We start from the raw sequence: 14,205 nt of genomic DNA, 5'->3' as shown, positions 1-14,205 counted from the left end.
CTGGAAATTCAAGCCACACACACAAAATGCTGGTGGAACGCAGTAGGCCAGGCAGCATCTATAGGAAGAAGTACAGTCGACGTTTCGGGCCGAGACCCTTTGTCAGTGGCCACTTTATTAGATGCCTCCCGTACTGAACTAAGTGCTGCTGAGTCTAGGGTGAGGGATCACAGAAACAGGCTCTTCGGCCCATTGTCTGAGCTGACGATACAGCATCCATCCACTCCTCTCATTGTAATCTCCCCCACATTTCCACCAACCTTTCTCAGGTTCTGTTGTTTAGAGATTTTCACTAAGTTTTAAACAAAGCTTTTCAAATCTCTTTATATCCTTACTGACTTTCTCTCTAGGTGTTGCAATCAAACTTGTTTGCTTCCGAAAGGTGAATTTCTCTTCATTTTGCATTTTGTAATGCAAATGGATTATTCAGATGACCTGGTCCTGAATAAATATATTTGCAGACAAACATGGATGGGATGACTCTCCCTGAGCTGAAAATATGCTTGGATAATAAATAAGCCAAAATATCAAAGCTCTGCAGAACTAAACGCTCACCTTACTTTTGGCTTGAATGAAGCTTCATAACACATTTTTGATAAATTTAAAAGTAAATTATTTACTAACTAATGAAAGAATTACAGTGTAACCGTATCTCTACTACAGATGGTCAATTGTCTTGTGTCATTTCAAAATGCTGCCAATCTTTCAACAAGAGCATAGAACATCTCCCGAAATGAAGCAGAATTCCCTCAGGGTCCTGGCAAACATTTATTTCTCAATCACCAATCACTAAAATATGAACATGTCATGTTACTTGTTGCTCTGTAGACGTTGCCAGCTACGTTTTGTTATTTTATTGATGGCAGTGGAATAATTGTCAGGCACGGTCCTGAATGAGCTTCCAATTTGCCATTGCTCATATATGATTCATCCGAACTGCTCCCAGGCAAACAAATATGGACAGTGGTAAGAGGAAAAGGAAAAAGATAGACTAGGGGAAAGGACAATACAGAAGGAAGACAAACAGGAGCAAAGATAGTGATGGGATGTAGTGAGTTAAATATAAACATTGACTGATAATGTAACAAATTTCCCAAAACAATGAATGAACGGAAAGCGATTCAGAGGTGATCTCAGCTGTATGATCAAGAGTTCATTAATAATGTGCTCAGTCTGGGCTACACCAGGATTACATGGTCCAAACAAGGATAGAAGACCTGAATTCCAAAGGTAAGGAGAATAACTATTAATATCATGGCAGAATTTGGATGTGTGCCCTCCTGGAATCATGATAAAATTAATTGGCTGACATATCAGCAATGGGAGTATCAATAAAATGTGCTGCCTACTGACTCATCCATTTTGCACAATCATGCAGACTCAATCTCAACAACTGTAGGAACTGTGCAGTGTTCTGTTGCACAGATATTCAAATACTGAATGATTTTGCTCTTATTTAACATAGATCTGCTTGACCTCTCCTGGTGAAAGTCAGTTGGAAGCGAGATTTATCTATCTGTTCCCAAATCAAAAAATAAAAGTTTATTATTTTACCCCTATTACTGGCCGAGCTGCATATGCACAAACTGTAATTGGAAGTTTGAATCCAAGCACAACCTCCTGTGACAATTTCCGAAGTTGGATGTGTCAAAATCTAGACTTCCCTTCAGGAGAGATAATTTGGTAAGCAAGTATTCACACTTCCCATATCCTGACATCCAGATCAGTGATGATAGTCATTATTCTGACACCATGTCTGGCCATTGACCAAGATATTGACCAGCAGGAATTTTTGAATAAATGCAGCCATGGGTAAAAGTTATATATTTATTTACTGCAAGAAAATCTTGAAGTTGCTAGCAGTTACTTCATAAATTGGTGACAATCATCAGTTATCCATCTTTCATTTTCGCTACACAATCTGGACCAATATTGTTTTTTGGTTGTTGATGCAATTTATGTTGTATTTTGTAGAAAGCAGATTAACTGTTAGCATAGAGAAGTGGTATTGTATAGGACATTTGGCACACACCATTAAGTAAATGGATTATTAACAAATTTCCATTGAATACCATTAAATTTTGATTACTTTTGGAGCAAATATATATTCATTACTTTTTTTGCTTTTAAAAGAAAATGTTTTCTATTTTGTATTTGCAAGTGTCAAAACTGGAAATGTTAACTCATTTATGTTTGGTTTTCATAATACAAAGACAGGAAAACAATGGGAGTAAGAAAAGATATTGTTTGAAGTTGCCTGGGGTAATGGTTGAAGCTAAAATGTTGCTTGTCTCAACAATTTTTTTTGTATCAAAAATAAGGACATTGATTTTCAGTGTATAAAAATGTAAAGTCAGAAACAAAGGTGAGGTCATCAATTTACAAGTGATATTTTGAAGTTGCATTCTGAGAATACAATAAGTCAGAGCATCATGGGCAATGATGCCAACTGTAGCAGAGTGCATTTCTGGATACTTTATCTCTCCTACCCACCTGCCTTTATCTACCACCTTACAGCTACCCCCTTCCTCTTCCCCCAACTATTTATTCTGACGTCTTCCCCCTTATTCACCAAACCCGAAGAAGGCCCTCGGACTGACATGTTGACTGTTTATTTACTTCTGTAGATGCTGCCTGACCTGCGGAGTTCCTCCAGCATTCTGCGTGTGTTGTTCCGGATACTGTTCAATGGTTGAATATAATCTAAGGCTGCGTGCCGAGGGTTTTGAAGACTGGCCAATTATCTGCTGAAATATTTTGGTCACATACATAGGCCTACACACTCCATGAAGCAATACCCATTTGCACAAGTAGCCTTTTAGCACTTGCTTTTTTGTTATTTAAAAACATCCAGCTTCATATGAAGTACATTTTAGCTATCTTATATTTTGATGCTCTTTTCACTGTATTGGAACACACATGATCAGGTTGTTCCCAGTGAATAGACAAAAAAGTTACTGTTTGCTCTCAGAATTGTTCCAGTCAAAACTTGGTTAATATTTAACCTTACTATTTCTAAAATTTCTGTCTTTAGTGCAGTTTCAAACTGTACTCAGAAGTATGAGCATCGGATTGGTAATAGTTTATTGATTGATCAGTTTCTGACAAGTGGTGGTGTTGTCGGTCGTGGAAATATGCTGTGCTAGTTAACTGTGAATAACTTCAGGTTTGACAAGCAAAACAGCCAAAGGACAATGTGAGAAGCCTTCACTAATAGAAGTCCAGAACTCAAAAACAGTTTCTTTTAACTGAGTAATGCAAACCTGAAGAATGAGCTGTTGTCTTATCGCATTGGTACCACACTGAACAGAATGGGTTGTGGGTCCAGATCAGCAAGCACAAAATCTAATACTCAAGTTCAGCGATGAGGGAGCAATGAGTGCCAGAGATACAATCAGCTGGATGAGGTAGTAAGCTGACATTAGTTACTTCATGCGGATATAAATGACAGCATGACGTAATCCTCATCTAAGCTCCCATAGTGTCTGGGCTAACATCTTTCCCTTGTGATTAATTTGAACAGTACTCTCTCAATGGTTGCAAGATTTTGTATTTGCTCAGATTGGCTGTAGTGTATCCCTACGTTGCAATAGGGAATGCTATAACAATAATTGCAGTAGTCTGGTCTTTGATTTTAAGAGTTTTTGAGTTGTGAGGATATCAAGTCCTTTTCTATATGCAGTAATCTGGATCAACACTGGCGTACCTCAAGGATGCATTCTAAGCCCACTACTCTGCTCTTTCGACAGCCACAAATGTCTGGCTAGGCACAGCTCAAATGCTGACTATAAATTCGCAAGATGACATAATTATTATTGGCAGAATTTCAGATGTAATAAGGAGGCGTACAGTGGCGAGATAGATCAGTGGCTTGAGTGGTGTCACAGTAACAACCTTGCACTTAGCGTCAGTAAGTTCAAGGAATTGATTGTGGACTTCAGGAAGAGGAAGTCAAGCAAACACTTACCAATTCTCATCGAGGGATCAGAGGTGGAAAGTGTGAGCGGTTTCAAGTTTCTGGGTGTCAACATATCTGAGGATCTATCCTGGGCTGAACATATTGATGTACTTACAAAGAAGGCACAAGAGCAGCTATATTTCATTAGGAGTTTGAGGAGATTTGGTATGTTACCAAAGACACTCACAAATTTCTACAGATGTACCATTGGGAGCATTCCAACTGATTGCATCATCATTTGGTATGGAGGGTCCACTGCACAGGGTCGGGAAAAAAGCCTGTGGAAAATTGAAATGTCAGTCAGCTCCATCATGAGCAATGCATTGAGGACACCTTCAAAAGGCGATAACTCAAAAAGGCATTATTCATCCTTAAGGATATTACCCAGGACATACCCTCTTCTCATTGCTTCATCAAGGGGGGAGATACGCACTCAACATTTCAGGAACAGCTTCTTTCCCTCCCCCATCAAAATGTGAGAAGACTTTTGAGCCAGTACTGAGATTGTTAGAGGCACAGATGGATGTATATTAGATGCACTTGCGTAGCTGTTGTCTTGGAGTGGTGGGCACGAGTTATGGAGGTGCGTGCATTCAGCAGAGAAAAGGAAGAATAATTATCCAAAGGGGAGAAATCAGTAAACCTTTGGAGTATGACAGGAGCAAGAATTCTGTCAGATGTGTTTGCCCTTGGATTTGTGCCCCTCGGATTACAGAAGTTATTTCCTGGGCTTTGGAGGATGAGGATTAAGATCGGGGGAGGTGATGCAGAGAGGATACAAACACAAAAATAGGTAGGATGTTTACCTGACTGGAACCCTGGTATTATACTGTATGGGTGAAGACCAGCATAGCCAGGGAGTATCCATAGATTGTGCACCTGGAACAAGTGGCGCAGGTTCTCTCCCTATGTACTGAGAGGAATGTTGTATCATTGACTCAGTAATCATTTCATAGGGATGATTCATACCCAAAGTGCATGCGGTAGAATAACCCATAACAATCACAATGTTAAAACTAAAGTGTGTTAAGAGATAGGATATTTAGACAATCGCTATAAATCACTTTGCTGAAGCCTGACTAATGTCACATAAAGGTCTATTATAACTTCCTTGTTATTATATTCTATTAATCATCTCAGTAAGGAGGAGGCTTTTTCTATTGGGCTTTTCAACCTTTCCAGTATCTGGCTCAGGTTTCTACCCTTTATATTGCATTTCTTCTCTCATACATCTGTCTTTATTGTCCATTCACCGATATCTTCCTCGGGTTTGCTCCTTACAAATTTGAGATTTCCTGCATGTTCAAATCCAGGTGTGGACATGATCAGAAGGAGTAATGGTCCTACTTCTGCTGGCAAAGGAGCACCATAATTTGCATCCATCCTATCTGGAAAATCAACCCTCTGCTTTCTGTCCTTTAGCTGGTTTTGCATCCATCCCATTGGTTCTCTTTAATCCCACAGGTTTTCTACTGGTATATCAAGATCTGTTTGCTATATTTTATCAAATGCCTCTTCAAAATCCACATATCATCACCCATGCCATTTTAATCAAAATTTTTTGTTAACTTATCAAAAAGCTCCATTAGTCATTCAAATTTAGCCAGGTTTTTAACAAATGTTCATTTATTAATCCTTCCCTTTCCACCTCATTGGCTCTTCACTTGATCTTGGAACATCTGGACAAGAAAGATGCATGTATCAGGATGTTCTTTATTGACAGCAGTTCAGCACTCAATACTACTTCTCCTCAAAACTAACCAATAAGCTCCAGGACCTTGGCCTCAAACCCTCCTTGTGCAATTGGATCTGATTTCCTCTCTTGCGGACTCCAGCTAATTCAGTTATTATGTCGGAATGTAGTTATGAAGGAGGCATGGCAACTCGTCTACTTCCTTTGGAGATTGCAGAGATTCTGCATGACATCTAAAACTTTGACTAATTTCTATGGATGTATAGTGGAGTATATGTTGACTGGTGGCATCACAGCCTGGTATGGAAACACCAATTTCCTTGAATGGAAAATCCTAAAAAAGAAGTAGATACAACCCAATCCACCATGGGTAAAGCCCTCCCCACCATTGAGCACATTGGCATGAAATACTGTGCAGGAAAGCAGAATCCATCATCAGTGACCGCTATTACCCAGACCATGCTCCTATTCAGCTGTTGCCATCAGGAAGAAGGTACAGGAGCCGCAGAATTCTAAGTACTAGGTTCAGGAATAGTTTTTACCCCATAACCATCAGGCTCTTGAACCAAGAGGATAACTTCACTCAACTTCACTTGTCCCATCACTGTAATGTTCTCACAGCAAATGGACTCACTTCATCTTATGTTCTCGATTTTTATTATTTATTAATTATTTCTTTCTTTTTGTATTTACACATTTGTTGTCTTCTGCACTCTGGTTGAATTCCCAAGTTGGGCTTCTTTCAGTGATACTGTTATGACTATGACTCTACAAGAAAATAAATCTCAGGGTTGTATAATGTGGCATATATCTACTTTGATAATAAATTTGCGTTGAACTTTGAACTTTTCCAAGTGCATCATTGAGAATTGTCCATTAATGTCTGGAAGCATTCAGCACGACTCCAGATAAGAACGAGAAAGCAGCATGTATGGTTATTAATTAGATATATAGGTATTGGGGCAGCACATTAGCATAGTGATTGATGGGCAGCGTGGCCAGGACCTATTCCACATAGTATCTCAATAAATAAAAATAAATAATAAATTGTACAACAATAGATGATAGGAAAAACGTGAAATTTCACTTCAAGTTAATGATGGGAATCAGGTAAAAAGACAGGAGTTCAAGCTGGTAATATGCCATTTAGAAATGATGTCAGGAAAATCCTCCTCACACAAAAATGGAATGAATGACCACAGAATGATATAGTTAAAAGTCCTTTCAGAGCATTTACTACAGCACTGTGAGCAGGGTTGTGTTTCAGTGGGCATGTTAACCAAGTTGACTGAAATACCTACAAGAGAAAATCTGCAGATGCTGGAAATCCAAGAAACACACAAAATGCTGGAGGAACTCAGCAGGCCAGGCAGCATCTATGGAAAAGAATACAGTTGACGTTTTCGGCGAGACCCTTCAGGAGGACTGGCGAAAAGAGTTGAGGAGTCAGAGTAAACGGGTGGGGGGAAGGGGAGGGAGAAACACAAGCTGATAGGTGAAATCAGGAGGGTGGGAGGAGGTGTGAAGTTAAGAGTTGGAAAGTTGGTTCTGAAAGAGATACAGGGCCGGAGAAGGGGGAATCTATTGGGGGGGGGGACAGAAAGCCATGGAAGAAAGAAAAAGTGGGCAGGCAAGGAGATAAGGTGAGAGTGGGAAATGGGAATGGGGAATAGAGAAGGGGGGCATTGATGTTCATGCTATTAGTTTGGAGACTACCCAGACAGAATATAAGGTGTTGCTTCTCCAATGTGAGTGTGGCCTTATTGCTTCAGTAGAGGAGGCCATGGATGGACGTGTCAGAATGGGAATTGCCTGCTGAGTTCCTCCAGCATTTTGTGTGTGTTGCTTGGACTTCCAGCGTCTGCAGACTTTCACTTATTTGTGATTCTTCAAGAACATTGTTTTGCTACTATGAAATAAAATGAACTCAAATTTGTTATTACAGTTGAAGAATCTTAATAACATTATCTTCATGCTCTGCAGGGCGCTACCAGAACTCAAGTGCATCTTCCAATAACTTTGAAGGAAATCCAACAGATTTTGTTCAACATGGAGCATCTGGACAAGTGCTTCTTCTCATCTGCAACACAGCAGGGAATAGCCAACAAGCAGTCAGGTAAGGCCTGAAATTTATGCCAGCTGTGCTAAATTCAGTCAGAAATTAATCATGTAATGTACTGTGTTAAAAACACTTCAAATTCTCATATGAAGCTTTCCCAAAGTTGACAAATACTAGAACTTGTTTTCTCTGAATGCATTGTTGGCAAGGCTAGGATTGCCTATTCCTTTTAGTACTTAATACAATAACAGAGTATTGAACCACTCCATACTGCTACATAGTCGGGAAATATACTGTTGGAATACTGAAGATACTTTCACAGTGCAATTTGGCAAAGATTTCAAATGATCGTGGCCCAGCAATAAAAGAATAGCAGTGTCCAAGGTGGTTTGGTTTATAATATCAAAGACTTAAAGTACATTTATTATCAAAGTATGTATGCAGTATACAACTCTGAGATTCATCTTCCCACAAACAGCCACTAAAACAAAGTACGCCATGGAACCCCTTAAAAAAAAACATCAAATACCCTCCCATGCGTAAAACAAAAAGTAAATCGTGCAAACAGCAACAAACAAAGTGAGCAGAAAACATAGAATACAAAACACAAAATCAAGACAGTCCAGGCATGATCCGTTCAGCTCAGTAAATTATCTGCCAGCTGTGTCTATCAAAATCTCTCACAGTAGCACCAAAAAAGGAAGTGACCAGAAACCAGAAACACATCATTAATGTGTACTACAGAGTCCAGTCCACAAACTGTCGATTAACTTGTCCAAGAAACAGAAATCTGGCACTATCTTCTGACAGCATTGAGGGAGAGAGACCATTCGAACGCAAGGGCCTTCCTTCGGGCGGGGGGGGGGGGGGGGGGGAAGAGAGAGAGAGGGACACTGTCACACACAGACACCTTCCTTTAGCAGCAGTGTGCGAGAGGCTGGCAAATGATGCTGTACACCCCCTCGCCTTCTACACTCATCTTGATGATATCAAACTTCCTCGACACTTTAATCAGCGAGAAGTGGAGTCAATCATGGGCTTGGGCCCTGTCCCCGGGGTTCTTGGCCACACATTTCGCTCAAAGCATAAAGTACTCTCCCGGAGATAGCAAAGCGCCAGATTGGTCAGTCGGCTCGAAAACGCATAATTAAAATGTAGATCCTAGGCTCCAAAAGTAGCAGAGCCACATTTGAAAGAAAAAGAAGACATTAACAAAGTGAAAGAAGTAGTTTCGTCTGGAGATTGTTGCTCTTGGTCATATTATTCGTTGGTGCCATATTTTTCGGGAATATCAGTGGGAAATCTGCAGTTGATAATGCTCCCATTTGTTTATATTCCTTGGTTTTCCAGGTCATGGTTGTCATAGCGTTTGGTAGATGCAGTCAAGGAAGTTTGAAGCTGTAGATGGGAGGCACAGCAGCTGTGCTGTACTACTGACGGAGGGCAAATTAAAATTTGGGGTGTTGAATAGCTATCAGTCCAGTGGGAAAACAGTGCTAAACTTCTTATGAGTAGTTGGAGCTGAAATCATCCAGGAAGGTGGAAAATCCATCCTACTTCTGACTTGTGCCTTGAAGATGGTGCAAAGACTAGGAAATCAGGAAATAAGTCATCCACCACAGTGCTCCAGTCTCTGGCTTATCCTGTTAAGTTCTTAATCAAATGTAACTCCTAGGATATTGATGGTAGGAGGTTCAATAATGGTGAAGCTGTTGTCTGTGGTTGTTGGACTCAGCTTATTGGATGTGGCTTGAAAAGCAACCTTCACCTATAGCGTCAATTTTAATAGCAGACTAATTTATTATTTTGTAAACCAAGCAATATGCATTCATCAGCAAATGCTCTCAATGCAGAGATCTAAAGTCATAGCAAAAAGATTTATGATGAAACAATTGATGTCCTGAGATTAAGACATTTGAGTGAGTTGTAACTAAAGGCTGTGGATTGTTCTACCCTGTTGACCTAAGTTCATATGCTGTCTCAGACTTGCGTTGCATCTTTAGAATTCACCTTTATCATAGGCTTGGTCTTAATGAAGCCTGGAGTTGAGTAATCTTTCCAGAATCCAAATTAAGCAGGTTATGATGAATCAATGTCTTCCAGCAATTTCATAATGATTAAAAGTAAACTGATCTGGCGGGTGGGATTTGTTCTATGTTTTCTAGACTGGATATAGTTGAACAAATTAATATTTTTAGGTTATATTAGTCTTGTATTTGGACTGGAGGTGCAGATAGATCTGAAGTATGTCTTCAACACTACGGCCAGGCTGTAGTCAGGCACATGGACATTTTCATACCTCGTAGACTTGGCCATTTCTTGACAGTCGTGCAGAGTGAATCAAATTACCTGAACACCAAACTTGTAAAATAGTAAGGACTATAGAGAGTGCAGATAGAACATACCCATGGCACTTTTGGCTAAGATGACTGCAAATGCTTCAACTCTACCTTTGAAAATGAAGCTATTCATGGGGCTAACTCCTAACACTCTGCTGCCATTTATAGCTGTAACATCAGTACTGTAGAGCTTTGGTATAATTATCTGTTGAATGTTATTTTAATGATTTTAGCAATATGTTGTAGCTTCATTAAGCTGGTGCGTCATTTATGGCTTTGCCTAGTGTTGAACCTCTCATTGACCAGCAAGGCTTGGCGAGGTGTGGTAAACTCTGTAACAGGTTCTTCTGTGTTTGATGTGTATGCACACGATACACTTCCACCCGTTTGTTATGTGCTAACATTTATCAGTAATTCCATCCATTTTTAATGTTTAGTGTTAATGCATCTGAAGTAAAGATTGGAGACAACTGTGCACATAGAGTGTAAACTTCGAGAGACAGCAGGTTCTGGGGCTGTAAGCTCCCAAAGTCGAGCCCAGCATAGGATCTTGCTGACTGCATACGGTTTATTCAGTAGCTGTCTCAACATTGACAACTACTTCCCATTAATTAATATTAGTAGAGAGAAAATCAGTGGCAGCAAATATGCATTAGTGGTACAAGGCCTTGTATAATTTTGCATTTATCTTAATTAACTAGGCAAGTGAAGAAAATACTGTCAAGTAGGGTTAGTATACATGGATACCTGGTGGGCCAAAGGACCTTTGTTATTGCTGTATGATTCTATAAATGTAACTTTAATGTGATAGTTAGTTGGAATGCCGCACTTATATGGATTGTGATTCAGAATATTGAAGTCACCCATCAGTTGTTCAGCAGTCTGGTAAATTGCTACCTTGTACTAAAAGTGGAAAAGGCAGTTTTAAAATGGAAGCGGTTTAAAATCAAACCTGTTCCCATGTTCACAAGTGTTTCCACTGACGACTTGCTGGATCTATACCAGGCCTCTCCGTCGTTGTTGTCACTGTGCTAGCTCCATGAGAAATGTATGATGCCATTAATCTTTTGCTGTAACTTTTTATTACTGACTATGATAAGAAAGAAATGGCGTTTGTCTGCAGCAAGGATCTTAGTCGTGGGAACACAGGGTGTGCAGGGAGCAGAGGAGTGCCTTCTGGTTAAGATGTTGATCGATATCTGCTTTGAGCAATATGTGGTGTTCCAAGACCAATGAAGAGGTATTTGAACTTTGTCTTCAGAAGTGACCTTGCAATTTAGTTGTGTTGTTTGGATCATTGTGGTACATTTCATTTTACTGTTGTCCTGGCCCATTTCCAGTCATAAACATTGATCTGTTTTCATGTTCCTGAATAAATCATTTCAGAAGTTATGTCCTTTCCTTTCAAAAAGATAGAACATAGCAATGTGATGCTGTTCAAAATGTATTTAGGCTACTTGAGAACCATCTTTTTCCATTCATTGTCAGGCTAAATAAATGCAGGGTCAATAATTATAGATTCAGTTTAAATTAGTGCAAGCACTTACAAGAGATGTTTTTAATTAAACCCCAGCAGGTATTAAAAATATATCATCCGAAAGAACTCTACATTTCTCTTGAAAGATTTTGATATTTTATCCTGCACTGAATGAAAGTTCACTCATGCTCAAGTTTGCTTTGCCATATCGGATTCCCCTTTGAATCAAATGTCACATGTAATAATGATATATTTTTGGAAAGTATTTTATGATAAACAGGGTAAGGTTCAATTTGCTCTGATCCATCACTGTAAGCATCAAATAGTCATCTTGATATATTGGTTAAATGTGATTCAATCAGTAAAATATCATGCATTTTTAATCCACGATGAAACATAGAAAACCTCCAGCACAATACAAGCCCTTCAGCCCACAAAGTTGTGCCGAACATGTCCCTACCTTAGAAATTACTAGGCTTACCTATAGCCCTCTATTTTACTAAGTTCCGTGTACCTATCTAAAAGTCCCTTAAAAGACCCTATCATATCTGCCTCCACCACTGTTGCTGGCAGCCCATTCCACGCATTCACCACTCTCTGAGTAAAAAACTTACCCCTGACATCTTCTCTGTACCTACTCCCCAGCACCTTAAACCTGTGTCCTCTTGTGGCAACTATTTCAGCCCTGGGAAAAAGCCTCTGACTATCCACACGATCAATGCCTCTCGTCATCTTATACACATCTAACAGGTCACCTCTCATCCTCCATCGCTCCAAGGAGAAAAGGACGAGTTCACTCAACCTATTCTCATAAGGCATGCTCCCCAATCCAGGCAACATCCTTGTAAATCTCCACTGCACCCACTCTATGGCTTCCACATCCTTCCTGTAGGGAACTGAGCACAGTACTCCAAGTGGGGTCTGACCAGGGTCCTATATAGCTGCAACATTACCTCTCGGCTCCTAAATTCAATTCCATGAGTCAACCTGCACAGCTGCTTTGAGTGTCCTATGGACTTGGACCCCAAGATCCCTCTGATCCTCCACACTGTCAAGAGTCTTACCATTAATATTTATTCTGCCATCATATTTGATCTACCAAAATGAACCACTTCACTCTTATCTGGGGTGAACTCCATCTACCACTTCTCAGCCCAGTTTTGCATCCTATCAATGTCCCTCTGTAACCTCTGACAGCCCTCCACACTATCCACAACACCTCCAACCTTTGTGTCATCAGCAAACTTACTTAACCCATCCTTCCACTTCCTCATCCAGATCATTTATAAAAATCACGAAGAGTAAGGGTCCCAGAACAGATCCCTGAGACACTCCACTGCTGACCGACCTCCATACAGAATAGGTCCCGTCTACAACCACTCTTTGCCTTCTGTGGGCAAGCCAGTGGATCCCATGCCTCCTTACTTTCTCAATAAGCCTTGTATGAGGTACTTTATTAAATGCCTTGCTGAAATCCATATACACTACATCTACTGTTCTACCTTCATCAATGTGTTTAGTCACATCCTCAAAAAATTCAATCAGGTTTGTAAAGCACGACCTGCCCTTGAAAAAGCCATGCTGACTACTCCTAATCATATTATACCTCTCCAAATGTACATAAATCCTGCCTCTCAGGATCTTCTCCATCAACTTACCAATCACTGAAGTAAGACTGACTGGTCTATAATTTCCTGGGCTATCTCTACTCCCTTTCTTGAATAAAGGAGCAACATCTGCAACCCTGCAATCCTCTGGAACCTTTCCCGTCCCCAATAGTGACCAACTATTTTCTGTGTTTTTCTGTTGTTGTTTCGTATGAGAAGTGTTTTTCTCTTCACACTTGTAATTGTTTTCTGTCAAGCCGCTCTTCCAGCTCATGGCTGCATTGATGGACCACGGTAAAGCAGTCCTGGGTCTTTGTGAGAGGACATGTTTGGACCAAGTGGAGGACGTCCTGGGTTGGGGCACTGCAGGGGCAGGCTGAGGTTTGCCGGGTGCCCCATCGGTGTAGTGTTAGCGCTGTTTTGTCATGTGGACTTCTGAGTCTATTTGCAGCTGTCCAGTTTTTCCTGGTAGTTGTAGTAAAGCCAGGGAGGAGCGAGGTAGGATCATTGATCAGATCTCTGCTGGGGAGCATGTTGCTGTGCCTGTATTGGCGCCATTCAGTGTCTTTGTCATTGGAGTCGAGGTTTTTCAAGTTGTAGAAAGGTTTTCGGGATTTGAATCAAGAAATTGGAGGAGCATTTTTGATGAGTTTATGAACTGGAATGTTGTTGGCCATATTTTGGATAAGCTTGTAGAATGTTGCTGAAGCTGCTCTTCTATGGATCTCTGGGAATGCTATGCCGCTCATTGTTGGGTGCCATGGGACAGGTGTGGATTTTAGGATTTCTGAGATTATTCTCATAAAGGTATGGAGCTGTGTACTGATGATGCTTGTGTGAGCATTTCTCTCCCAGGTGGGTCCGCAATATTCGGCGACTGAGAAACATAGTGCCAGGCTAGATGTTCATAGGACTGACTGGTTAGCACCCCATTTGGTTCTTACTATCTTCCTGATCGTGGCCATTCTGGATTTTAGTTTCTTTTCAGTAGTTTGAAGGTGGATCTTGTATGAGAGAGTTCGATCTCGTGTGACATCTAAGTACCTAAGTGAATTGTCGGGTACCTGTTTGT

The 14,205-nt window shown here is 40.4% G+C and overlaps 1 protein-coding gene across 1 annotated transcript in view; it reads left to right on the top strand.

Moving 5' to 3' along the window:
• usp43a (ubiquitin specific peptidase 43a) overlaps positions 1-14,205 on the top strand; it is a 457,910-nt gene that overhangs the window by 355,597 nt on the left and 88,108 nt on the right. The window contains exon 7 of the mRNA XM_073025952.1: positions 7,635-7,767. Coding sequence (XP_072882053.1) covers positions 7,635-7,767 — 133 coding nt within the window. The remainder of the gene's footprint in view (positions 1-7,634; positions 7,768-14,205) is intronic.

The sequence above is a fragment of the Hemitrygon akajei genome, chromosome 22 (genome assembly GCF_048418815.1).
Source record: "Hemitrygon akajei chromosome 22, sHemAka1.3, whole genome shotgun sequence".
Lineage (NCBI taxonomy): Eukaryota > Metazoa > Chordata > Chondrichthyes > Myliobatiformes > Dasyatidae > Hemitrygon > Hemitrygon akajei.
This window is presented reverse-complemented; position numbering and strand designations above follow the sequence as displayed.